Source organism: Lipophrys pholis, assembly GCF_963383615.2.
Source record: "Lipophrys pholis genome assembly, chromosome: 8".
NCBI lineage: Eukaryota > Metazoa > Chordata > Actinopteri > Blenniiformes > Blenniidae > Lipophrys > Lipophrys pholis.
In genome coordinates this window covers 30,379,251-30,404,967 of record NC_137630.1, presented here as the reverse complement: position 1 = coordinate 30,404,967, position 25,717 = coordinate 30,379,251, and the positions used below count along the sequence as shown (strand labels likewise).

At 44.6% G+C, this 25,717-nt stretch overlaps 1 protein-coding gene across 1 annotated transcript; it reads left to right on the top strand.

Moving 5' to 3' along the window:
• Positions 1 to 15,468: 15,468 nt before the first annotated feature.
• Positions 15,469 to 22,984, top strand: perm1a (PPARGC1 and ESRR induced regulator, muscle 1a). The gene is made up of 4 exons (XM_080468749.1): positions 15,469 to 15,549; positions 16,357 to 19,403; positions 20,931 to 21,047; positions 21,693 to 22,984. The coding sequence occupies exons 2-4, from the start codon at positions 16,385 to 16,387 to the stop codon at positions 21,791 to 21,793; spliced, it is 3,237 nt and encodes a 1,078-aa protein (XP_080324875.1). The 5' UTR covers positions 15,469 to 15,549; positions 16,357 to 16,384; the 3' UTR covers positions 21,794 to 22,984.
• Positions 22,985 to 25,717: the final 2,733 nt, after the last annotated feature.

Sequence of the window (25,717 nt, the reverse complement as noted above, 5' to 3'; positions counted from 1 at the left end):
ATGAGCGGGAAGCTGGACTTGTAACCTGTTGCAGCAGGGTGGTTGTTTAGAAAGCTCTCAGTCGGCAGACACATCAATAACCTCTGAAATAGCTGCAGACTGAAAGCCGGACGCAGCGGGAAGCGGCCGAGTGCGTGGCCATCTATGTCTGAGTCTTGCTGCTGCCGCTTTGACAGACTCCGCCGGGTTGTGCAGAAGGGACATGGAAAAATACAGCAATACCGCACGTTTCTATGAAACAAGCTCTGTGCCCTAACCCTTTTCTGACTGCTGTGGATTCTTCTGATTTACGAGGCTCCTGATGGGAGGTGGCTGAACCTGAGGTTCATGTACGGAGCTCGACGGTCATGTTTTCAACGACGTCTAGAGTGAAAATTTGTCATTTTTGCATTTTTGATTCAGAAAAGCTTCACTCTTAAGTGGCAACGCTCTGAAAATTATGTTGTTTTCACGTCGTGCCACTAGTGGGTGCTGCTGTTTGTTTTTTGCGTGCACACATGCAGCCGAGAGCGATACGGGATAAACATCATCCACGGGAGAACACGGGCGTTCGTATATGGAGAGATGAACACGTTGGATTGTTATTACAGACGATGCTGAAGACTTAAACTGAAGATTCAAACTATTTTCATGCAGAATCTCCAACATGTGGATTTATTGATCAGTTTGAGTCGTCTCATAAAGGCAACATGCGAGTTCCAGATCAATGTTTTGAGTTGGAAAAAAATTATGAAATTGATGTTAAATTATGACGATCATATGCTCAAAAAGGTATGATCAATAGAACCCATTTACACGACAACGTTTCTAATGAAAACATATCATTTCTGTATTTTCGTTTCAAGAAAGAAAACAATGTAGTTTTCATGTTGGGCCGCTAGTGGCTGCTGTTGCTTGTTTTTGTAATGAAACCACACACACATTCAGCAGAGAACACGGATATTCTAGTGGGCAGACGACCAAGTTGGATTGTTATTACGGTGACTGTCAAAATAAAACTACCAAATCCATGAGAATATGGACTGGGAGTCATGACACTCTGGAGGAAAACATTGTCCTTATTGGCTCTACTGAGCATGTGCAGAAGAACTAGTTGCTATGGTCGTGGAGCGCATGAGCCGCAGCAGCGGAGTCTGAGCTTTTTCAAAAAGTTGTGTTGCCAGTGGCTCTGAGCACCGTTGTCGTGTTGACAGATGCTCGAAAACATTTGACGAAATTTTTGAATCCTTCTCTTGGTGTGTGTGTGTGTGTGTGTGTGTGTGTGTGTGTGTGTGTGTGTGTGTGTGTGTGTGTGTGTGTGTGTGTGTGTGTGTGTGTGTGTGTGTGTGTGTGTGTGTGTGTGTGTGTGTGTGTGTGAGCCCATGTTTCTCGTAAAAAGAGGAGTGCAGCTTTCACCGGGGAAAGGGCAGGGCGTGTGAGCATGTGTCCCGGCCCAGCGGGAGAGCTCATCCCGAGGCAAGTCGTACCTGCGGAGCTCCTTTCTCCACGGGAAAGTTTTTCTCTCTTTCTTCCACATTTGCAGGTCGGCTCACAGCGGGGGAACCGAGGGTGGCCATAGAAGAGAAGGTGAAGCAGCAGGACAAAAGGCCTGAGGTGAACTCGGGAGAGAATTGAAGGGTTGAGTGGACAATTGAATGGAAAAGCTTTTTTTCAATTTGCTCTCCAAGAGGTTAAAGCCCACGCATCTGTGACACACTGGCTGTGTGTGGACAGAAACTCAAAAATACCTTGAAAGCTATCTAATAAACGTTAAGTCACATAATTGAAATTGAATACTTCTGAAAATGTTCGAATTTGCTAAGATAGAGTATATGTTTAGATTTGGCAGAGTTTCTGCAAAATCGTTAGTCATTTAGGAAATTTCTGGGTGGATTGTGTTTGCTCTAGGATGATGAGTTTTAATGACAGTTAATGGTGACGTGACCACAAGAGGAAGCAAATGGTTCCCATTAAAGTATCATGCAAGCACAGAAGGATCCCGCTGACTTTATTTCAACTCTGCTCTCCATCCATCCTCGACAGGTGTCAAACATATTTTAGTCCAATTTCCTCTTGAGTGTGCTGGAGTGGTAAAATAGTGCCATAATAACCTTGAAATTTAAACATTTCTTTGTTGTAGTGCAGAGTATATTTGATGAAAATGTCTATATTTTTGCAAAAACCAAACAAATGCTACTTAAAATGACTTCGGTCTCAATATAAAGCTGCTTTTACTGAAACCTTCTGGTGCAAAATACAGTGAAATATCGAAAAAATGCTAAATAAAGTCCAAAACTCAACGTTCTCTTTGAATTGTTTACAGCTTGCTTGGTGGCTTAAGAGGCCAATTTTGAGCCTCTTGTGACACACACACACACACACACACACACACACACACACACACACACACACACACACACACACACACACACACACACACACACACACACACACACACACACACACACACACACACACCTTTTGGGAAAGGTAGTTGCCCACTCGTGGTGCGGGATGACTGATTCTTTTAACAGACCTGCTTTTTTGGCTGTAGAATACGGTGGCCCAGAAGGGCCAGCAGCACAACACAACTGCAAAAGTCACATGACAACAACAAAAAGCAACAACACAACAGCAAAAAGCCAAAACAGCAGTGCATTGTGGCTTTTTGTTGTTGTGTTGTGGCTTTTTGTTGTGTTGCAGGTTTTTGTTGTTGTTTTGTGGCTTTATGTTGTTGTATTGTGGCGTTATGTTGTTGTGTTGTGGCTTTTTGTTGTGTTGTGACTTTATGTTGTGTTGCAGGTTTTTGTTGTTGTTTCGTGGCTTTATGTTGTGTTGTGGTGTTGGCCCTTCTGGGCCACCGTAGTGGAAAGAAACCACAGTACCTGAAGAAACCTACACACACTCGCACAGGAAAAACATGTAAACCCCACATATAAGAGTGCAAACCACTACTACACACACTATCCTACTCTTTCCACTGATGGGAATTGTTTTGTGTATCAGATAAAAAAAAACACCAGCAGCACATCACACTCATAATTTCCATTTTTCATTAAACGTGACTCCATGAATCCAAGCATGCAGCCAGACATCAGCTGAGCCATCAGAAAACACAGACACACACCTGGCTTTATATTGGCAGCTGTAAAAACCCGTATTTGTAACCCATGATCAAACCCGGAGCTCGTAAACTCAGCGAAAGCTGACCGACACCGACTGTCCTGTCCTTATTAAAAAAACAAACAAAGAAGGCCTCGCCACTTTAAATCTCTGCCTCCACATGCTCACCTTCCCGTCTTGTGATTGATGTGGGAATGCTCGCCAGCCCAAGCCTATCATTGCAATATACGGTGCCGCTGCTCTCCTCATGGCGAGCAGTCGGGTACCGCCGGTCACCACTGTGCTGAACCGCTTTTAATCAAGCGGAACCCGCTGTGAGGGTCCGAGCCCCGCCCGGCTCCCCCACCTGCCACCACTGAGCGCTTCACCTCAGCAACCTGAAAGCGACGGCGAGTATTTAGTAATATGGTGTGTCGGTCCGGCGGCTTCGGCCATAATGTATCCACTGACAGCGCGAACCTCTCGCAGCCCCGCCGCCCCCCTCCGAAGGTTATATTACAACACAGCGGGAGCTCCGGGAGAGCGGAGGAACGGGAAGCACTGATTGTTTGGAAGTTCTCAAGACAAGCTGGCATGTTCCCAGGCTACTTTGGGGGTAGACTGACTCTCTCTCTCTCTCTCTCTCTCTCTCTCTCTCTCTCTCTCTCTCTCTCTCTCCCAGCATGCCGTGCTCTGTGCACTTTGATTAAAATTGAAGTACACAGAGTTGCTCGAGTACATAGTTTTTAGTTGTCTTTCGTCAGGAGTACCCACACATAGAAACTTGTATGATGAGAGATCTTGGGACCCTTTGTGGGGTTTTCCAAGAAGAGTGAGTGGAAGGCGGGACGTTTGTGGTGAGAAACTACGACGCAGTGAAGGTAACTGTTCCATGATGGAATCGTGCAGGAAGGGGGGGAGAAAAAACCCAGATTGCGCAACTGTGATTTTCTCTGTCTGGATCGGACGCAGCACACGCATGTGAAGATTACACAAGATTAAATAAGTGTTCATTTATATGGGCGTCGGCCGGCATTACGACATCGACGCAGTCCAGTAGTTTAAAAATCACAGAAGATGAGGATTTGCAGAATGACGTGAACATGGCCAATATCTCAACATCATCCAGGAGTTTCTTTCCATTTGTCTCGTCTGCAGAGTTTCATGAATCACCAGCATGAACTCTCTGATGGGAAACACGTCCGACAGTCGTCGTCTAAACAGACGACCAATACACGGCAAAAGTTTGGGTATTTTTAATTTAAATGATTGTAAACAGGCTCGCTCCACCTCATTTGCCCATATTTGGTGTTTTGGTGCAGGAACCAACAGTAACTAATTGAAGTGGATTATCTGGAGGTAACCAGCTGAAAACAAAGTCCTGAGTCAACACACCGGAGCTTTACCGGCTCTATCCCTCTGACTATGCACATTCTGCCTGCTGGAGTACGCAGTCCCAGCGGTCGGAGCAGATTATCCCGCGGTGCAAAAGGCTGGTACCTCAGATGGTTGAGGAGCTGGCGGTATTGGTAATGCCGACCTCTGACTGTTTGCTTTTGTTCCGCCTTATTGAGGAGGTGAACACATTGGGCCGGTGCTTCTTATTACCCACTCTGTTATAGCAACTGCCAAGCAAATAAGCTTCAACTTGCCTCTTGTTACCTAAGCTCTCCATTTGGCCTCAGTCGTCATACAAGTGAAGAGTCTCTTCCCTCGGAGAGCCGCAGCCCTCCTTCCACCCCCACCTCCACCACCCACCCCCACCCCCCAGACGAGCACGGGAGCCCTTGTCAGGGACCTGGAGCATTGAGGCATGAATGCTGCGGCATCAATGCAAATTCTTCCACACACTCAGGCGACGGAGGCCCAGCATTGACTGGCTGGTCGTGTTAATTTAGTCGCCTTTCAATCCTACTTGATCCGCGGCCTTTCTGTACCTCAATGGCAAAAAAAAAAAAAAAAGAGTTGAAAACATGTGAAGTGTCGGTGCAAGAATGTGCCATTCAGTCTGGAAGCGATGCATCATTAACAAACGTCCGGCAACAAACAACCCAGCTGTGGTTAAACAAACCAGGGAGGTACAGCGGTAGAGTTTACCTCGGCGCTGGCCGATAACCCCCGCGCGCCGAGCCGTTTCAACACGGTGGGTGATCCACATCAACAGGAAGCAAACAAACTGCAGAACGGGAGGAGGAAATGTTTGCGGCCGCCGAACCACAAATGGGTCGTGCAGCGGCTGTTTCTCTATTCCGGCGGAGGCCGTGTGACCCCGCGCAGTCATTCTGCACGCTGACGCGGCCGCGCGGAGCCTCGCGCTGCGGTTCCTCGCGCTGCGGTTCCTCGCGCTGCGGTTCCTCGGCGCCCCGTGCCCACGGCGGCCCAGACTCTTCGCTCACCGCCAGCCGGCTGACTCACATCCAGAGGGCTTAAGGGCACGGCGCGCACACAGACGGGCGTTTGACTCAGACTCCCGGCCCGAGGCTGCGCTCTGAAGCGCCGCGCAGGTTTTGACAGAGGTGCTTCCTGTCTGACTTTTGCTCGGCGGGGAGGAGGCGAGCTGACAATCGGCGTCGGTCTAAATATACCACTTTCACAAGGACCATGGTTTCACTTTTATTTTGTAGTATCTCCATTAATATCAAGCTGAATCCACGATGACTTCACGATCATTTTGACCTTTCAAGTTTAGTTTCATTACAGTCATTTCTGAAGCGTCGCTTTGAGTAACGAGTCTCATATCCACCCTCTTACTTCTCATTTTCACCAATGCAATCTTCTAATGGACAACATAAAACATATCCTTTCTTAGAATTGTGTTTTTTGTTGAGTCAATCGTCCTTTTAGCTCCGTTCTTTGTCCTCATCAACCTCAGAGAGAAACTCCCACCGTGTTTACCAACTACTAATTTACCAAGCGACCGGCTGTGTTTCCCCAGTGTTACTCTAAATGGCACGTTAATATTTAAGTCTTCACCTCCTTCGAAGAGATTTGTCATCCTTATTTGGAAGTAACAATAACCTGCTGGATCTGAAAACAGATTATGATAATCAGTGACTCTAAATGATTGAGATCATGAAGTGTAAAATAAGTATGTTGTGGCACTAAAGACCATTCTTTTAAAGGAGTCATATTAAGTAAAATTCACTTTCTAAAGGTTTTCCAGCAGTAATAATCGTCCCCATACCTGGACTGACGCCCCAGTAGTGAAGACAGTCTGTCCACTCTCTCCCTGGCTTGTTTCAGGTTTTAAAAAGTGTGTTGCTCCAACCAGCCAATCAGAGATCAAACCCTATATAGTGTCATCGGGGGTTTAGCCAATCACAATCAAGGTAGGCCCTCCCTTTGACTCCTCCCACAATTAGGCAGCTCTGCTCTGGCACATGGCACCACGAGAGGAAGTACTTCCTCCTCTTCCCAAGATGGGCATGTGTGGGCGGAGCCAGTCCAGCTCACACAGACACAGCAGATTCTGAATGTAGCTCCTATGATTCAATATTCAAATGGAGGAAAATCAAGGAGGAGCTAGAAACTTTGAAAACGAGGTTTCTGGAGCAACGACATCATGTGAAAGTGTTGAAAAGTTGAATAATATGACTCCTTTAAGATCTTGGTCTTGACTCCGTCTTAACTAGAGAAATAACTACTACAATGAAATGCTTGTTCTTTTTAAATCTGGAACAATTGACCACACATTGAAGTTTCTCTGATCGATGGCAGTGGTTTTCTACCGCTGTGCCGCAGCACGCGGTTGCGACATCATAAGGTGTGTCGTGGAAAATTGTCCAATTTGATTTAATTGGTCAAAAAAATGAGTCACTGGCAATGATTTAAAATTGTTGAGCCGCTCCGCCTGAAATGTGTTGGTGGATGGAGAAACGTCAACGCCCCTCCTTGCCAGCAGGTGGCAGTATTTATTTCATTGACCTGTTCATTAATGAGTGACGCACTGCAACAGTCAGGATGGCAGCTCCCAAAAGAAGAAGTGACACAAGAAAGCGATGGATAAATATTTGAAAATGAAAAATTCAGATTGTACTTTACCATTTTTTTTATATTATTAAAATACTTTCTTTTTATAATATTATATATATATATTTTATAATATTATATATATATATAATATAAGTTCCTGACCCCCGGCGGCTCCCAGACGCCCAAAAGTGGCAACACATGCCTTCCAGTACGTGACGTTAAGGTAATGAAGAGGCTCAATGAAGTATAAAACATCCTTTCTGTTCTTTAAATAAACTCCTCCTGACTGCAGTGTCGTCTCTGTGACGTCACCAGTCCAACATCCACCTCGTCTGTTCCAGCTGCCGCATCCTGAAACAGAAGATCTGCTCAGGATTGTTTCCAACAAGAAACTAATGAGGCCAGTTTCATTAGAAGTGACGGGCGCCGACAGCACGTGACGACGGCGCTCACCTCCGTTTCCCAGCAGCCCCCCCCGGCAGAACTGCGAGGAAACTGGCCGGAGGTGAGTGATGTGCTGTCGGGCGATCAGTCTCACCACTTCCTATTGTTTCCCTGCCGCTGATAACCTCAGCGCCCCGGGCCGGAGGAAGGAAGGCCCGCCGCTCGGTTTGTCCTCTGATAACTTATTAACCTGCAGAGTCCTCCTAGAGAAGAATGCCAGCTCACACGGCTTCTCCGTATGGTTAACCAGAGTAAACAGCTTGTTCGATACGGGGGAGGGGCAGCGAAAAATGGGGCTGGACCGGTAAAATAGAACCGTAACAACCTTTAAAGCCGAGCTGAGATATCGGCATGACGTCACTGCTATCAAACTGGCCTCACGCTGTCGGGGTGAGTTTGTAAAAACACCCATAATGCAACAGCTGTAGGAGAAACTCTCGCTGTGTTTTGCTCCATTAAAACTGGCTTCATGTTGAGATTCTGCTCATTTTCTGTCTTAATTGTTTTGGGTTTTGTGAGAATATTCAGCTTTTTTTTTTATCACGTGTGCTCTGCACCACAAGAAAGAAAAACTTTCAAGTTTATTTTCTTTAATTCTTATTATTTATAACCGGGGTGTCAGACATAAAGCTCGTGGGCCAAAACTGGACCGCAGGAGGCTCCAGTCTGGCAAAAGCACAGAGAAAATGGTGAAAATGTCATAGCAACACAACAACACTGTGATATCCAAACTGGCCTCGAAGCCACGCTGGCAGTGGGACTTTGTGAAATTATGTATAATAAGAGACATTTTCTGGACAATTCACTGTGTTTTGCATCATTAAAACTACTCGATTTGAGATTATATTCACTTTTTCACAGTAATTGTTTGCTTTTTGCAAAAAATATGGACATGGTCACCACGTATTCTCTGACAAAGAAAAACATTACATTTGAAATTTAAAGGTTGATACGCGACTTTTATTTTTAAGGAGTCCAGCCCACTGAAGAGGAGTTTTATTTTCCCGTATGTGGCCCCTGAACTAAAATGTGCTTGACGAATAATAAGGACTTGTGTCGGGAAGCTCCGACTCGCGCCGCCAGCTCCGCTGCTCTCAGCTGACGAGGCCCGCCGGGCGGCGTGTGGTCGGGACGGAGTCGGCCCGGGTCACGCCTCGGGGCACGCGGCCTCATGTCATGAGTCTGCTGACTCACTAATGTGCAGGTCTCGCTCCGTCCCGGTGCACAATCGCTGCCGCTGTTGGAGGCGGCAGGAAAAATAATGGAGCGGATGGTGTGACGTGTGAGGAGGCAGACCGCCTCGAGTCTCGGAGAATGAAAAGGAGGATTCAAGCCGCCGCTGCCGTCGTCTGGGGCTCTAAAAATACCTTGACAGCGGCTAATTTGTAAAGACGCGGTGGCGTGCTTGTTCGGGAGGAAAGTTGTAGATAGAAGCTGGAGGTTCTGTGGAGGCAGTGTGAGGATGACTTTGCACGCCACCGAGGAAACGTCTGTGCAGCTGGAAGTTTAACTGGACCTCATGACACACACACACACACACACACACACACACACACACACACACATACACACACACACACACACAGATCACGGGGGAAATATCTCCACATTTCAGGTTGAGTTTTATTTCACAGACGTGAAACAAACACACTCTGCTGCGTCTGGGCTGTGGACGTTCAGATAGAAAACTGTAGTGACAATTAAAGGAGCTATAAAACATTGTGGGTGTTGTACTAGTGATATTACAGTACTTTAGAAGGATTCTGGTATCGTCTGAAACCTTGAGGTGCAGGTTAAATATCTGTGTTGTGTACTGCACATTTTTCAGGATGTTTAAATGAAAAGAGAAAATAGTTGGACCAACTTAACTATATTACTTCAACTGGTAATATCTAAATGAACCACATTCTTTGAACTTAATCTAATTCATTAACTTCATTAACTAAATGAATTAGATTAAGAGCAACGAACTTGACTCATTAGATTTTAGTTAAGTTGTTCCAACTATTATGTTTCGCATATTTCTGCTTTTTTTTTTTTTTTTTAGAATCTCTATTTCAAAATCTAGTTGCACTATTTCTCTGGTCTATATTCTCTATTTTCTCATTTTTATTCTATTTTGGCTGATAAATTTGGTCTATATGTTAAATTGTCTTATTGGGGATACACGCCGAGGGAGAGCGAGATTTAAGTTGGGCTCCTCTGTGTGTTTTACATATAGAGAAGAATTGACAATAAAGCTCACTTTGATTTACGAGCTCATTGAAAACAGTCCGGTATTATAAATACTCATGTAATGAACCAAAACTCAGCTTTTACACACATTTTGGGAAAAAAAAAAAAACTTTATTTAGAGGATAATATTAATTTATTGTCTTATTTTTGGTTTTCATGACTGTTTTTATTCATCTCATGCTTTAAATTTGTTTTGCTGTTCTGACGTCTCCCTTTGTCTCACGTTTCATTGTTTCCTTGACATATTGATGACTGGATTATTGACTATCCATTTTATTGACTGAACGCGCGCATGAATGTAAATGTTCACTGGGAGGCTTCAGATGAATGGACGCCTGTGGGACGACTATATCGTCTGAACTGAACCGGACTGATATTATTTTGCCTGGACTCTGGTTGGGTCACGACGCATGCTGTGTGTCCCACCCAGAGTCACGTTTATCAGCAGAGACGAAGCACAAAGAGCTCAATATCTAACCGTTATTAACATTTCATACATCCACATGATTCCCTATTTATAGCTGCTGTGAAACACAGTTATTATTAATATTATCTAGTGACATCTCAATGCTACGATTGTATGCAGTGCCTTGTGTTGTGTTATTTAGTTTTGTTCCAATAATTTACTTTAAGGGCCTTCAGAGACGCTATGAGAGTTATCTTAAATTAATCGACTGCTGCTGCTGTGCAGTAAGTTCATGTTTTGTTTCATGTGGTGCAGCTTTAGTGAGCTCGCCAACATGTAATAGTGATAAAGAAAAGGTTAGTAAAACTCCCGGAGGCTCACAGCAGAGGAGAGTACAAGCAGAGAACTGCTAAGGGAGAACGTGCAAACATCACTGGGAAAGTCTTTATTTCTTTAATCCATTAGGCCAAAAACTTCTATATTTGAAGTGAAGTTCTGCCAGCTGGACTTTGAGGAGCAGTTTGGTCTCGAACTGCGGTTGTTAATCGCCACCTTGTGGTGAAGACCGTGTACTGCAGAGTGGCCGTGAGTACGTGAGGTCGACCTGCAGCTGGAAGGTTCATCTGAGTTTCCGTGTTTTCACTGTAATACTGTCATCTGAGGACTCAGTCTGGTGAATAACTGAGTCTTAATCAGAGTCAGTGGGTATTTCAGTTCAGCCGTAGCAAATCCATTCGTTCTCCTCCACTTGTTTTATTTGTAGTAAATCTTGATACGGATCTCAGTGAAATGATGATAAATCCTCACAGACGGAGCAACTAGATGGAATAAGGAGGAATAATGTTTACTCAGACACAAATCGTGCTACTTTCTTTTGTTTGTATCCAGTTACATGCAGAAGTACTGTTTGCTTTTTAAGAAAACACTCAGTTTGATGGCATTTGTACAGAATCAGATTGAACGGCTCATTACAACTGAAATGAAAGGCACAATAACGGACTGTTGTTTGAGTGTGTTGTCAATATTTTAGGGTTTTTAGGCATTTTATTATTCCGTGTTAAACTTTCTATCTACCTTTATACATTTGCAGCTCAGTTTTTATGCATGTTATTGCTTTCTTTTACATTTTCAACCTCATATGTTCATTCATCCCCGGACTGTACTTTTTCTTTTAACAATGACAATAGAGACTATCCTCTGAAAGTATAATTACTGTACGACAGCGTTGAAGACCATTGTGAATAGCAGGTATTTGATTCAATATACGAGAAGCGTCTATTCAGCTGCTCCCACGGTGAGTCGCTGCAGCTCCTGTGATGTTGATTCAAACATTTATCCCGCAAACTCAAATCAAACTGCAAATTTAACATTTGCAGACTTCACGAGGAACCTTGAACATTTATTGTGGGAGTCAAATCCTACCTTGTTTTTCAAAAGTTCCATCTAAATCGGGCGGTTTTGAACGGCCAAAACCGACTCCCAAGACGTAAATTGTAAGAAAAATGACCAGAAAGCAGTTTTTTTTTCTTTTTAAAAACAAAAAAGCGTAGCGACACAAGGCGGCACTGAGACCCGAGCTCGTATATCTGTGATTCTGTCATGAAAGATAGCAAACTAGCATTAGCCTCAGTCATGCTGTCAGGGTGGGTTTATAAAAAATACCCACAATGCAACAGTTATAGAAGGTTTTTTTGACATTTCATTGTGCTTTGCTTGGTCAAAATAGGCTTTATGTTGAGACTGTAGTCATTTCAGGTAGTGATCTTTTGACATTTTCATGACGCGTACTCTACGCTACAGCAAACAAAATATGATAGATATAATCATTTGAAGCTTTTGTACCAGTCCAGCCCACTCAAGATGAACTTGGACTCTCAGTGGAACCTGAATTAAAGCCCTGTTTACATGACGACTCGTGGCCCAACGTGACACCGACATCGATTTCTGCTGTGTCCGTAGTTTTGTTGTGTAAACACAAACCTTTTCTGAGACGGCAACTCAGAGCTGTTCAATTGAACCACTTCCACAATCGTGTTTAATTGGCTGTGAAACGTTCAGCTCTGCTGTGAGAGTCCAGGTCGACCTGTGTGGCATCTTCTAAAGAGGTAAACAGTCTGAAGATACATAACCCCCCCCCCCACCCCCATACCCCCCACCCCCTACCCACCCGGCTTTTCTTGCCCTCTGCTTTAATCAAGACACAAAAGACGCCACCAACCGAGGACGCCTGGACCCAAACACAAACTTCTCTGTGTCAACATCGTGTCGCTGAGCCGCCGCTGAAAGCGTCCGCCCGCCGGGTTTTGTTTAATTAACGCGGTGAATCGACGAGGTAAACAATCCTGTCGAATTAGCGGCCAAAACAGATTCCAGTCTCAAACTGACTCATAAGAGCCTTAATCCCGTTGATGGAAACAGGATCCCGCCCGTGTCGAGACGGCCGGCCGCCCCAGGTGCAGCGGCCACACAGGCCCGGGCTTGTCTCCTTTATCACGGCCGTGAATCGAGAGGGCCCGGTGGGCACGCAGCCCAGCCTGCGCTCTGCCTAATTAGGGGCTCTGTTTTCTCATAAATATCTATAGTGATGAAAATTAGGCAAATAGAGGCCAAAGTTAGGGCCTGTGAGAAGAAAAGTCCCGGTGAAAAGAGAAATCTGGCTTTGTGAAACAAACTGATTAGAGTTAAATGGAAACACAAACATTTCATGGGAATTAATATTCGTATTTTTCATCAAATGGTGAAAAAAAAAGTATGAAAATTAGATTTGAATATGAATAAAATGGGATGTTAGATATTTCATTTGAGCAAAGATGAAAAGGATGGTTTATTTTATAATTTTTTTTTATTTGTATATTGTAAATACTTCACAGAAAATGCTTAAAATATCTGTAAATATTTAGAATGTTGAACATTAACAGACTGATGTAAAGCAATTGAAAGGCAACTAAGGGGCAGATTTTATAAGAGTGATCTTCTCTTCTGCTCCTTTTCATTCAAAATGTGTTGAATTGGAAGTTTTGTTTATTTTCAAATTTTTTTTTTTTAAATGGTGATGTGTAACCTATTTAAATTAATTACTTTTATTTTTTGCACCACTTTGCAGGAGACTCCATTGTGTACCATGTAAAGCTCGACACGACTTAAGATCTTGCTGAACGTTGGATAAATTTCCTCTCTTTAGTAGATAAATATCAAAACTCAGAGAAGATGGTAAGAAATGTGTCAACGGGATTTATTAGTCTGTATTTTTACTTGTCTGGGTTTCCAAGGATACGGAACAAGCAATAATGTGATTTTGGCCAATAATGTCAAAATTAATGTGTTTATGCTTTAATACTTGTTGAATGTAGTTGTAACTTGGTGCTGCTGCCATCTTGGCCAGTACTCCCTTGACTAAATAAATCCTGCATTCTCAATGGTTTATAAAAAAAAAAAGACTATTTTAATGTAATAAAGCCCATTATGTAATAACTTATCAATAGGATATTTGAGCTATTATCGTAAAAACCTTTTTTCAATGCATTAAAGAAGCATTAAAAAAAAAAAAGATCCTTGCATCACGTGGACAACCATCAGGTTTCCAATTAGTGGCTTTAAAAACAAATTTTTTATTGTTAAAAACTGTGATGAAACACCAAAATACAGTTCAGCCCAATGAGAAGCAGGTCAGTAACCCAACAAAAGAATAGTTTGGGGAAACACATTGAGCTTTCCGGCCTCCAGTGAGAGGAGGAGACCAGCCCATCATGTCTATTAGTCGCTGCATTGAGCTGCAATTAGGCCACATTAGCAGTGTGATGAGCGCAGTTCAGCGGCCGCTGATGAGATCAGCCGGGATTGCTTATCTCGGCATCTTTTAGTGTGGCTGACGTTTTGACAGCGGGGATCACATTGTCTTCTCCCAATCCACCTGATCGCTGTAAACAAACGCCGCGCTCAGATTAGCCCCGGAATAATGACGGAGATTACATTCATGAGGAAAGCAGGCGCAGGTTTCATCCAGACATCTGTGCTGTTCATGTTCAACGGTTTTTAAGATGTGAAGTGTTGATTTTTAATGGGAATGATTTGAATGGAACTTTCAAACTGGGATGAAAACACATCTTAAATGGAAGTTATCAAATGAATAATAAATGCACTTGATGTTTTTTTTTTATATAATTAATTAATTAATTTGATCATTTATAACAGGGATGTCAACCACCAGGCCCGTGAGCCAAGAATGGACCTCAAGATGTTCCAATCCAGACAAACCACCAAGAAAATGATAAAGAATTATTAAAATAAATGTAGATTTCTTTGTTTTAACACTTTTTTTTCAGAGTGACAGACACAAGACAACACTGAACACAGAATAAAAGTTGGCTTTAGTTGAGATCGTTGTTGTTATCTGGTACACTGTGCACCACAGCAAAGAAAAACATTTAATTTTAAATTCATAGCTCATTGAGGCACTAATTTACTGCTTCGACCCACTGGAGGTGAAATGTGGTTGTATGTGTGTCCCCTGAACAAAAATGTGTTTGACTATCCAAAGATGCTAATAAGTTGTACAGCAAATGAAATGAATTGCCGCTTCTTAAATTGATGGGCCGAGATATATTAATGAACATTTTCTCAGTATTTACAATTCCATTCATCTTGTTGTAGTTTAACTCGTCTCAGTATTTAAGATGGATGATTTAATCTGACAACTGAAATAATCCACAGAGCCTCAGTCTACTGACTGTTGAGTATTCTCCCCATATAATAATGTAACTAGGGCTACACTCGGTGGAGCGCAGACCTTCGCCACCGCCACATTTAGTCTGAGTTAGCATCGCTAGCAGGTTAGCCGTTAGCTCATATCGATGCTAACTCGGTTGGTCAGGAAGCTACGTCACTGAGCAGGAAGCGTCTCCATGGCAACAGAGACGGATGGATGGATGTTAAGACTGTCTCACATGATGTTTCTGGGCTGTGCTCCAGCTGGTCCCCTGTGGATCCATGTTGTCACACTGATGAGAGATCAGCTGATTCACACGCTCCTCGCATGACGCATATTTCCGCTGACGCCTGCTGGAGCCGCTGTCAGCGATGCTCCCGGGGGCCCGCGGCTTATTATCACTCATCTTAAGACGTTGAGGGAATCAAAACATAATGAATCGAAGCATTAAACGTGTCAGCTGTGTAACCCGCCGAGTATTCCGCTGGTGGAGGATTCTATTTGGAGTCCAGAAATGTTATACCTCTGTCGGAGGTGGTGGCTGTAAGAACAGTGTGTGTATTACGTGATCAGAAGCGGCGCTCTATATTTATCTTATCATGGGGCTCGTCGTGCCGCATGCTTCACACACACGGACGTTCAGCATGCTGCCGCCGAGACTTCCTGACCTTCCTGCAGATCAGGATCACCGCTGAAGACCAAGCAGGTAGGAGGCACGCCTGGTTCCAAAAACACATTATTCTGATCTTAATCTGAACATTTCTGATCAGATTGTCAGTCATTTGTGTCTACAGTCATTTTTAAGTTGGGAAAAGTTACATTTATTCAATGATTTATTGCACAATTTCTCAATAACTGCTGATTTATTGAACAATTTGCAGTTTGGTGTTGATGCTGGTTGATTTTTAAGCATCTAATGCCATAAATTATGTGAAATATTGCATCTATTAGGCTGCGCAGTGACGCAGTGGTTAGGGCTCTCACCTCACAACGAGAGGGTCATAAGTTCAAATACCCGGCCAGGGCCTTTCTGTGTGGAGTTTGAATGATCTCAAGCATGCATGTGAGGTTAAATGGTGACCGTAAATTGCACCTCGTTGGTTGTTTGTCTCTGTACGTTTGTTGCCCTGTGATGGACTATAGACAAAGAAGAAATGTTAAAAAATTTAATAAAATAAAGGGAAAATACAAGACAAACAGCTAAAATCAGTGAAAACTATCACAAAGGTTAAGATTGCTGATACAGAACTGAAAATGAACAGCGGCTATAAATAGCTAAAAAAAAAAAAAGCTATTCTAAATGACTAAAGCGAGAGAAAAAAATGGGATAATGTTCAAATAAATTGGTTCCAAAAGCAAAAGAAATGTAATAAAATATGTCTAAATGGTAGCTATGAATTAATTAACGTGTTTTGTGGGTCTGGTTAAAGGTTTGCAGACCCCTGAGATAGACGGATGAATCCCATCTACTTAATCCCGTTTTACATTGCGACTCTGTTGACTGACTTTGCAGGTCACTGTCTTCTTCCCGTGAGGTCACAATGGAGGACTTCGAGTACAGCGTGGAGATCTGCGATCGGGACTGGGAGTGCTTCTTCGCTGAATGTGAGGAGTGCGACATGCTCCCTCCCTCGCTGGCGGGAGTGGACGACTCGGGAATGAGCGACATGGACGACGCCGGCTCCATTCTGGCAAAGAGGGCTCAGAGGGTCGATCCCGCCGCCTGCTTCTCCGTGACCGAGCGGCCCGTCGACGCCCCCCCCGACTGCGAGGGCTCCCCCGTCGAGCGTTACCTCGGTAGACATGGCGCCGGCGGGCTCGAGGGCGTCCTCTCGGGCAGCGAGGAGGACATCCACCTGCAGTCGGTCAATCTGTTTTTCGAGGGGTTGAAAGGTCTCGCGGAGGACGAACGGCCTTCTGAGCCAGGAAAAAGCAGAGAGGAGGAGGAGGAGGAGGAGGATGAAGAGGGGCGGTGGAGGGGTGACGGGCAGCGAGCCAGTGGGAACACTTTGCCAAAAAACATCCCAGAATTAAACTGTCTGCCTGCCAAGGGTGAAACAGCAGTTGGCAACGAGACCATGGAGCCTGCAGGCACAATGAGACACACAAACACTGTGAGAAAAGATCCGCGTGAGACAAAGAGTCCCAATGAATCTGCATCAGAGACGTCAGAGAGAGCGAAGGTATTGATCACCGGATCAATGAATGGGACGACGCAGCACAATCAGCTGGACTCTGAAGTAGAAACCTTCCCGGGGAAGGGTGGACTCGAGACGTCTGACAAGGATTTGACCAGAAATCCAGATGTTAAATGGAAGGAAAACCAAACGCCCCCACAGCCGGCGCCGGCGAGCCAGGCATGGTCTCCTGCCTCCGTCAAGAAGAGGAGGAGAAAGAAGAGGCGGCTCTGCGAGGGAGGGCAGCTCCCAGCCAGGCAGAGCGACACCGACGAGGAGAGATACCCATCACCAGGAAGCTTGTGTTCACCTGAGGACGCTGCCTCCTTTCATGCAAATGAACTGCAGAAGAATGTTGCAGGAAGTACACCGCGTGCCGCCGCAGGCGCCGATGAAACGACCGACTGTGGGTTGGCGACGGCGCCGAGGCAGAGCGATTACAATAACATACGAGCAACGAGCAGCAGCGCTGATGGAGGAAAGCCTGGAGAAGAATGTGACCGTTGGTCCGTCTCAGTTCCCGGCAAATCAGATCAGATCAGAGGAAGTCTAAGGAAAGAAGTGGAGGCCTCTGCTCTCCACCCAGTGAACCAGCACCAACCACACGGAAAGAGTCATTCGGCAGAGGTCAGGTCAGTCAGTCCCGCTCATGCTCCCGCCGTGGGCTCGGGCCAGGACGACAGACGATCCGCCACTAACTCAGCCGTGGCAGCCAAGGCTGGAAACTCTGGCGAGGACGAGCGCACGCCGCGTCAAACTGCAGCTGAGCCCCAACAACAGCTGGAAGGCCACTGTCGCAACACGGACCAGGATGGCGGCGCCGTCGCTCCTCACCTCCCTCACGCTGAACTAAAGACCAGAGAGCGTCCGTCTCTGCACGAGACTTCACAGGAAGTCAGTTCACCTTTAAGTGACGGCAGCTGTGAGGCCGGTTTACGAACCGGAGGCGGTCCGAAGTCCGAGGAAACACGAGTCAAACCATCAGATTCTCAAGTCAATGTGGCGCTCGCAAAGAGCTACCGTGAAGATTTACTAACAAGCGCTTCAGACGCCGCCAACGTGTCCTCCGCCTGCTCGCTGGAGTCCGTCACGTCGCTCTCCAATGCCACCGACCTGTCGGCGAGCTTCAGCTCATCGCTCAGCGAAGGGAAAAGCATATTGGATCAGGAAGAAGCAGAGCAGCCGTGCGATTCACCGGGTGGAGCAGATGAAACCACCGCGTCTCAACCCGAAAAGGACAGAAACTCTGTGTTTGCCATTTCTTCTTTTTGGAGTGAGATGGAGAGGCTGACCATTAACGACATTCTGGGCTTACGGGTGATGAGCAGAGCTCCTCCGGCCGGCTGCCTCCCTCCTCTGCGGGAGGTCGAGGAGGCCGACACGCTGGACGGGACCAACAGGGAACCCGGATGTGTGGAATCGAGTTCCCCGGATTCTTCTTCTCCGAAAAGCGTAACGTGGGAGAGGGAGCCCGTCCTGCCGAGTCTCGTGACCGAAGATCCTCCTGCCGTCTTCCCGGCGAGGCCTCGCCAAGGCCTCAGGAAGATCTCCAAAAACGTGAGCGTCCACAACCTCCACGCTCTCGAGTCTCAAACGTTTGACGGCGCGGCTGACGAGGCGGAGCGCTTCGAAGACAGTTTGTCAAACCGAGACGAAGTCGTGACTTCTTCGCCTCCGTCTCTGGCTGACAGCTACAGCTTCTCGCTCACTGACATGTTTCAGTTCCTCTTCAGGGGGAAACAGTCGCTCCCCGACCGGTCGGCTCCAGAGAATCCCGTCTACACGTGTGGGAACTCCGTTCCCGAGTCGTACGATCACTTCTTCTCAGAGTTTGACACAGAAAGCTTCTTCTACCCTCACATGACGGCAGAAGATAGAGCGGTCCCCATCTTCTCCTGCGCTCGCTCGGCCAGCCGGAACCTGCAGTTTCCAGACGCATACGATTATTTCTTTAAATCTTCTTCCTCCGACGATTCCTCCTCCTCCTCCTCCTCCGACGAGGAGGACGGCGGCGGCAGCGGGCCCGTGAGGGTGGTGACCAGGTTCAGCCGTAAAGCCAGCTCATCGCAGCTGTCCACAGACGTCTACGAGGATTTCTTCACAGACCGAGAGGATTTCTTCTGGAAAACAACTTTCTCCTTCAGGAACGTTCATTTTCCAGCATCGACGGTCCCGACGCAGAGATCGAACCCGGCGTCTCTGGTTCCCGTGAGGGAGAGCAGAACATCCTATCCAAGAGCTCTTCATCACTTCGACGTGCTGGGAAATCAAGACGGGAGGTTTCCTGATCCGCTGCTCGGCCGTCTAGAGGAGAGGATCTCCAGACAACTCATCCGGCGGCCGTTCACGCATGAAGACGTCCAAACAGTCGTGTCCAATCCAAGTAAGTCCGGTTTCAGTTGAAGGTAACGGTCGATCCTGCAGAGGTTTAAACAATCTGCTGCATCCGTCACACCGAGCAGCAATGAAACGTTTTTTTCTGGGGAAAAACATCCAGTGCTCTTGGATTACAGCTTCATTCATATACGGCCTGAAATGTTTCCTGCTGGTGCAGATTTAAGCCTCATTCATTTACACGACAACATTTTCAAGTGAAATGCATCGAGTTACGTTTTGGCTTCAGAAAAGTTTGGAATTTACACAGCAACGTTTTGAAAACAATGTATGTTGCATATTGGGCCACTAGTGGGTGTTGTTGTTTGTTTTTGTAATTAAACAACACACGGAGCAGAGAACAACACACTATAAACATGAACAACGGGAGAACGCAGACATTCTAGTGGACAGACGACCAGGTTGGATTGTTATTACGGTGACTGTCAAAATAAAATTACCAAGTCCCAGGAGAATATAAACTGGGAGTCATGACACTCTGGAGGAAACATTGTTGTTATTGTCCAGCTACTGAGCATGTGCCGAACACGTAGTTACTGCGGCTGTGAAAAGTCACATTTTCGCCCCTTTCAGAGCATTTTCAAAAAGTTGCGTTTTCCTCCCTTTCCATGGGGACTGCGTTGGACCGTTTTCGAAAACTCAGTTTCCACGAAGACGGCGTCAGAGCGTTTTCAAAAAGTTGTGTTTTCTCCGTTTCCACGGAAACGGCGTCGAACCGTTCCGTGGATCAGTGGTTAAAAATGAACAGAGAGAATGTCGTGGTTTGATTACAAGATTTCAGAGTAATGGCATTCAGTTCAGTTCAAGTTTGATTATGTCGGGCTAAATACAACACAGTCATTGCAAAGCACTTTTACAGCGAAAAATCTAAAATTCTACACGAGAAGGCAGACGGCGGAAAGGAAAAAACCTGCAGAACCAGACTCAGACTTTCTGCAGAACCAGACTCAGAGGTGGCGACACAGAGTGTGTCGCATGTGACGTGCTCACGGAGCGTTTTGTTTTCCTCACATGCTCGCAGCCGTAATGTAGGACACGTTATCCTCCCGGTCAGCTGTTACGGTCCTGACCGACAGATTCTCTTTCCCTCAGCTGTCGGGCGGCCCCGAGCGAACCGCAGGCCTGAAGCCAAGGCGAACGCTCCTACGTGATAACTTGACTTCGGCTAATGACCGTCCCGCCTGACTCCCTGGCGGGGCGCTCGGCGTCACAAGGAAAAATCTGCCGGCCGCTCGTCACCAAAGCAAAAGTACTCCGGTGTCTGTCACATAGCCGCGGGGGCTACGGCTAACGAGCTAATCGTCAGTGGCAGCCATGTGTGTTTGCGGAGCGATAATTCCCGCATGTTTCCGGCATTAACCGGGTCAGAGGAAGCGCTCACATGTCAGTGGCAGCTCGTCCACAGCTGCTGCTGTGTTAATGCCCCCGACCTCTCAGGGGACCCTTCTTATCATCTTGTGTGTCGCATTTGTTTTGAAAAGCGCTCTGTGACTGATGACATCTTCCACGTTCGCAGGGCTGGACGCCCCCTTCCTGCCTCTGAAACAGTCGGACATGTGTATGGTGTGTATTGCGTTTGCGTCGTGGGTGTTGAAGACGGCCAACCCGCAGGTTGGAGACGCCTGGAAGGCCGGTACGTACAGGGAGTCACTGTGGAGCATCTCAGCACCAACATCAACCAGTTTAACAAGCTTTTTAAATCATATATCATTAGTAAGTATAAGAAAGAAGAGCAACGATTTTACCTAGAACAGCAATAATATATAAAATGTATATAATGGTATAAAATATATATATTAATACTTAATAAACATCATAAAAGGTATATATTGTGATAGAGAATATCATTAATTTAAATATTCCCACACTATAGTTTGCATTTAAAATGTAACTGATGAAATTTAAATAGTTTATTATCATTATTATGTTCATGCCATGTACATTTATGTGTGTACATATGTATATATGTTTAATGTGCATGTATAGACTGTATATATAAAACTTGTGTATAGTATATATTGAATGTGTATTGTTAAAATAGTAATATTAGTTAAAAAAATGTTGTATGAGTGACTTTATCTAGAGAGCCTTGTTTTGTTTTTTGTGATGGGGTGAGTGTGAATAAGCTTTTGCTTCAACCTTTCGGCTGATTAATTGGACAATTGAGTGTTTGTTCTGTTTTGTTTTCTAAAGACTGCCGAAGTTAAATAAAAAAAGAAAAAATGTTCCAAACGTGATTCATTTTTGTTCTTTTTTTTTTTTTCGTTGCTTCCCTCAGTTCTGCTGGCAAACGTAAGCGCTCTGTCCGCCATCCGGTACCTGCGTAAGTACGTCAGAGTGGAGGCGGCGACCAGCGAAACCGAACCACCCGAATCCTGACCTCCCTGTGGGAAATGAGTCACAAATGCTTTACTCGCCCGTGGATCGATGTGTTGCTGCACGTCTGCAGAATCCGTGACCGTTTAACTCTGAATGCTCACGTGAAATATGAAACGGCCAAAAGGAAGAGTGACGTTTGTGTGGTTGTACATTTTATGTGATGGAAGTTTAACAGTATGTCGTGAACGGAGGTTCTGAGACGGGTTAACTGTAGAGCTGAGGCGGTAAGTTGAGGATGTTTGGATGAACTCGATTCTCTGAGAAGCTCCTTTGTGCCTGTTTGTGTCTGTTACACTCCTTTTAGGGCGTTTTTAATCTAGGAACTGTCTCACCCGGGCGCTCAGGTCCCGCTTACGCAACGGTTTCAAATTAAATTGTTTCAGAAAAATTTAGCATTTACGTGGCGGCATTTCAAAACAATGTCCGTTTACATGGCAACGGCAGAAACGCTCAAAGTGATGTAGTTTGTACATTTTGGAAACGGCTGTGAAAGTGGAACTTTTTGAAAACGGGCTCCATCACCATGGAAACTGAGAAATATGCAATTTTTTGGGAAAATTCAACAACTCTGTCTCCATGGAAATGGTAAATGGTAAATGGTAAATGGACTCACTTATATGGCACCTTTTCGCTGACAGCAGCCCCAAAGCGCTTTACATGGTTCATCACATTCACCCATTCACACACACACTCACACACCATTGGAGGCAGCAGCCGTGCAAGGCGCTGTCACTCCAATGGCAAACAGGGGAAAATGCCATTTTTGGTAAAAACGCATGTTCGCATGTGTGTGTGTGTGATTTCATTAGAAAAATAAAAGTAGTTAGTTTTCAGCGGCCCAGGGGGCTGTGTAAATGGACGACCAAAATCCAACGAGAAGTTTTCACTTTTCACCTGAAATTGTTCTTGTGTAAACGGGGCCTTAGAGTTTTAAACGTCTTTGCACTGATCACTATCTTTCTCCTGATCCAAAGCAAATGAACTGTTCACAACTCAGTGATCAACACAGCATCGTAATAATCTGTTAAGATTATCATGATATTACTGTGATAGGTAATGGGACTTTCTTCTGTGCCAGTGTCAGTTTTGTATGATGTATAGAGTACATATTTGTAATATTAGACTATTTATGGAGGCCTGTACAGCACTGTGATGCACATTTCTGTTCAAGAAAAGGAGTATCACATTTCATCTGAGTGATGGTGTCTTTTATTCGTGAAGCACTACAGCAGGGCTGTCCTACATAAACTGGCCCGCACGAGGCTCCAATCTGGGCCAACAAACCACCAAGCAAATCATCAAAGAAAGCATTGATTTTTTTATTTTTTTTTTTAAGCGTAGCGGACACAACACAACACAACACTGAGACGCCAGCTGAGATATCGCTGATGTTGCTATGAAAGCCAGCTAACTAGCATTAGCCTCAGAGTCATGAATTAAAAATACAAAACTTTTTGGAACGTTTCACTATATTTTGCACCAAAAGGTTTCATTAAAATTATCTTTACGTTGAGATTGCAGTCATTTTCCGAAGTAATTGTTTGGCTTTTGTGAAAATAGAGACTTTTACATAACCTGCGCTCAGAGTAACGGAGTAGAAATACTTTGTTACGTTACTTAAGTTGAATAAGGTGTCGAGACTTTACTAAAGGGATTATTTTACTATTTATTTTACTTCATCTTACTTTTTCACACAATCATCTATACATTCTACTTCTCACTTAAAAAAAAAAATTTGAAAAAAAAAAAAAACAGCCTCCTTACTTTTATTTAATTTATTTTCGTTTTTATCCTTCAAAAAAATAAACAACACAAAAAAACAACAACATCCTAATAAATCGCACTGATTGGAAGTATCAACATGTACCATTCCGTCACCCTATTGGTTGGTACGCGCTTGCCCGCCCCTCAACATGATTGACAATTACAAATGACGTCACACTTAAGCGTGTGGTTGTTTTCTGCTGAGGGGCGCAGCCAGTTCCGTGCTCGTATGCAAATTAGCCACGTGCCAAACTCAATTAAGAAGTTGAGTAGTGGTGGAAGACGTCATTGGAACACTTTGGGTTTACATCCATAAAGCTGACAAGATGAAGACGCTGGTGCAGCGGAACCAGAACCGAGATTCTACATGAAGACCAGCAGGACCGGAGCTAACGCTAATGTTAGCTGCTAACATTAGCCGCTACTGCTTTTAGCACAAGATGGCTGCTGGGACCAGGAAGTAAGTTAAGAGGGTTTTTTTTTTTTCAATCTTTCTCGTGACTGAATTGTGATGATAGAAGTGTGTGTGTGTGTGTGTGTGTGTGTGTGTGTGTGTGTGTGTGTGTGTGTGTGTGTGTGTGTGTGTGTGTGTGTGTGTGTGTGTGTGTGTGTGTGTGTGTGTGTGTGTGTGTGTGTGTGTGTGTGTGTGTGTGTGTGTGTGTGTTATGATCTGCTGTGGTGATTTTTCTTTCAATGTGAGCGCTGTCCAGTTTGCCCCTCTGCTTTGTGTCGCTGTTTTATGATCAGTTTGATAGTATTTGTTGTAGTTGAGTATTTCTCAAGGTTTTCATAGCTGAGGGTTGATTTACCCAACATTGGACTGAGGACCACCAAAAATAAATGAAAAAAATTCCCATTAGTACTCATTTTATTGACCAGGTTGCTTCTCTACGATTGGTCTGGATTCAGTAATGTGCAATAAACAAACTTTAATTAATAAATGAGGCAAAACTTGAGAAAACCTTGAGAAACATTGTAAAACACACAACATCCAAAGGTTTTTTTTTCTGCCCTCTACAGTCAAATTTGGGAAATAACAGTCCTGTGTGCAGTTCCATTCAGAATATATGTAAAAAAAAGTATTGAGAACAGTCGGTCAGTCTCAGGGCCTGTCCACACCGGAATGCTGTTTTACGCAACAACACACCGTTTTGCCCGATGGTCCACCTGAGGCAGCGTTTTAGGAGCCTGGACACGTTTTTATAAAACACGGGTGGTGAAATTCTAAAACGCCGGCTCGGTTTGAGGTGTGGATAGTGCTTTTATACTTTATTAACTTCTTCAATAGTATTTTTTAAAACCCCAATATCTATACTTCAACATGTTTAATGTGAATAATTTGAATACGTATGACACCTCTGTCTGCTGCACAGTAAAGAAAAACTTTAGAGTTCAGATTTAAAGGTCATTCGGCGTCTATTTGACCTTTCCGGCCTACTAAGGATGAAACTGGACTGTGTGTGGCCCCTGGACTAAAATGAGTTTGACTCTCCTCCACTAGAGGGCGACACAAACTCAGACATAAAGTGAATCAGTGAAGGTTTGAAAGGAAGAAACAGTATTCTTAAAAAAAATGCTGGCATGCCAAAAGAATAGATAATAAACCTGCATTTCTTCCTCTTTCTTTCCACTTAATAACTGTGTGCTGATAATAATGTAACGCTTATTTTAATTAAGTTATAAGGTTAAAGCTCAGTAGTGCAATGGATCCAGATTCGTTTATAGGAGCTTGGGGTGAATGAAAAGCGGAGACACAGAAATCAGGTTTTGCAGGTGAATTATATTGAAAACAAAATAGTTAAACACATTGAACATATAAATATAAATTAACGGTTTAAAGTGTACATGACAATAACAAACACAACAATGACAACAATAACTACACGAAGATATGGTTTAACAAAAACCCGTATGACCTTTAGTCAGGGTTTCTTTGAGTGTTTCTGTCAAAAGAAAAGCAGAATCTTGTTCCAAAAAAACAGAGTTCAGAGTTCGTCAGATTCCTTTTCCCAAAACAAAGTTCATGGATCAAAAAGAGAATGGAAAAGAATCATAATCCAACAAAAAATTGTATCCGATGGATGCAACCAAAAAAAGGAATAAAGGGGGTCCTACCGGATCGGCTTGCCACCTCTCGCAGAGGAATACTGGGGCAGGAGG

Excerpts from the sequence above, each read along its gene's own strand:
- perm1a (XM_080468749.1), top strand. The coding sequence starts at position 16,385 with ATGGAGGACTTCGAGTACAGCGTGGAGATCTGCGATCGGGACTGGGAG. Across the intron at positions 19,404-20,930 it reads AACAGTCGTGTCCAATCCAA|GGCTGGACGCCCCCTTCCTG; the intron begins GTAAGTCCGGTT and ends CCACGTTCGCAG. Across the intron at positions 21,048-21,692 it reads TGGAGACGCCTGGAAGGCCG|TTCTGCTGGCAAACGTAAGC; the intron begins GTACGTACAGGG and ends TGCTTCCCTCAG.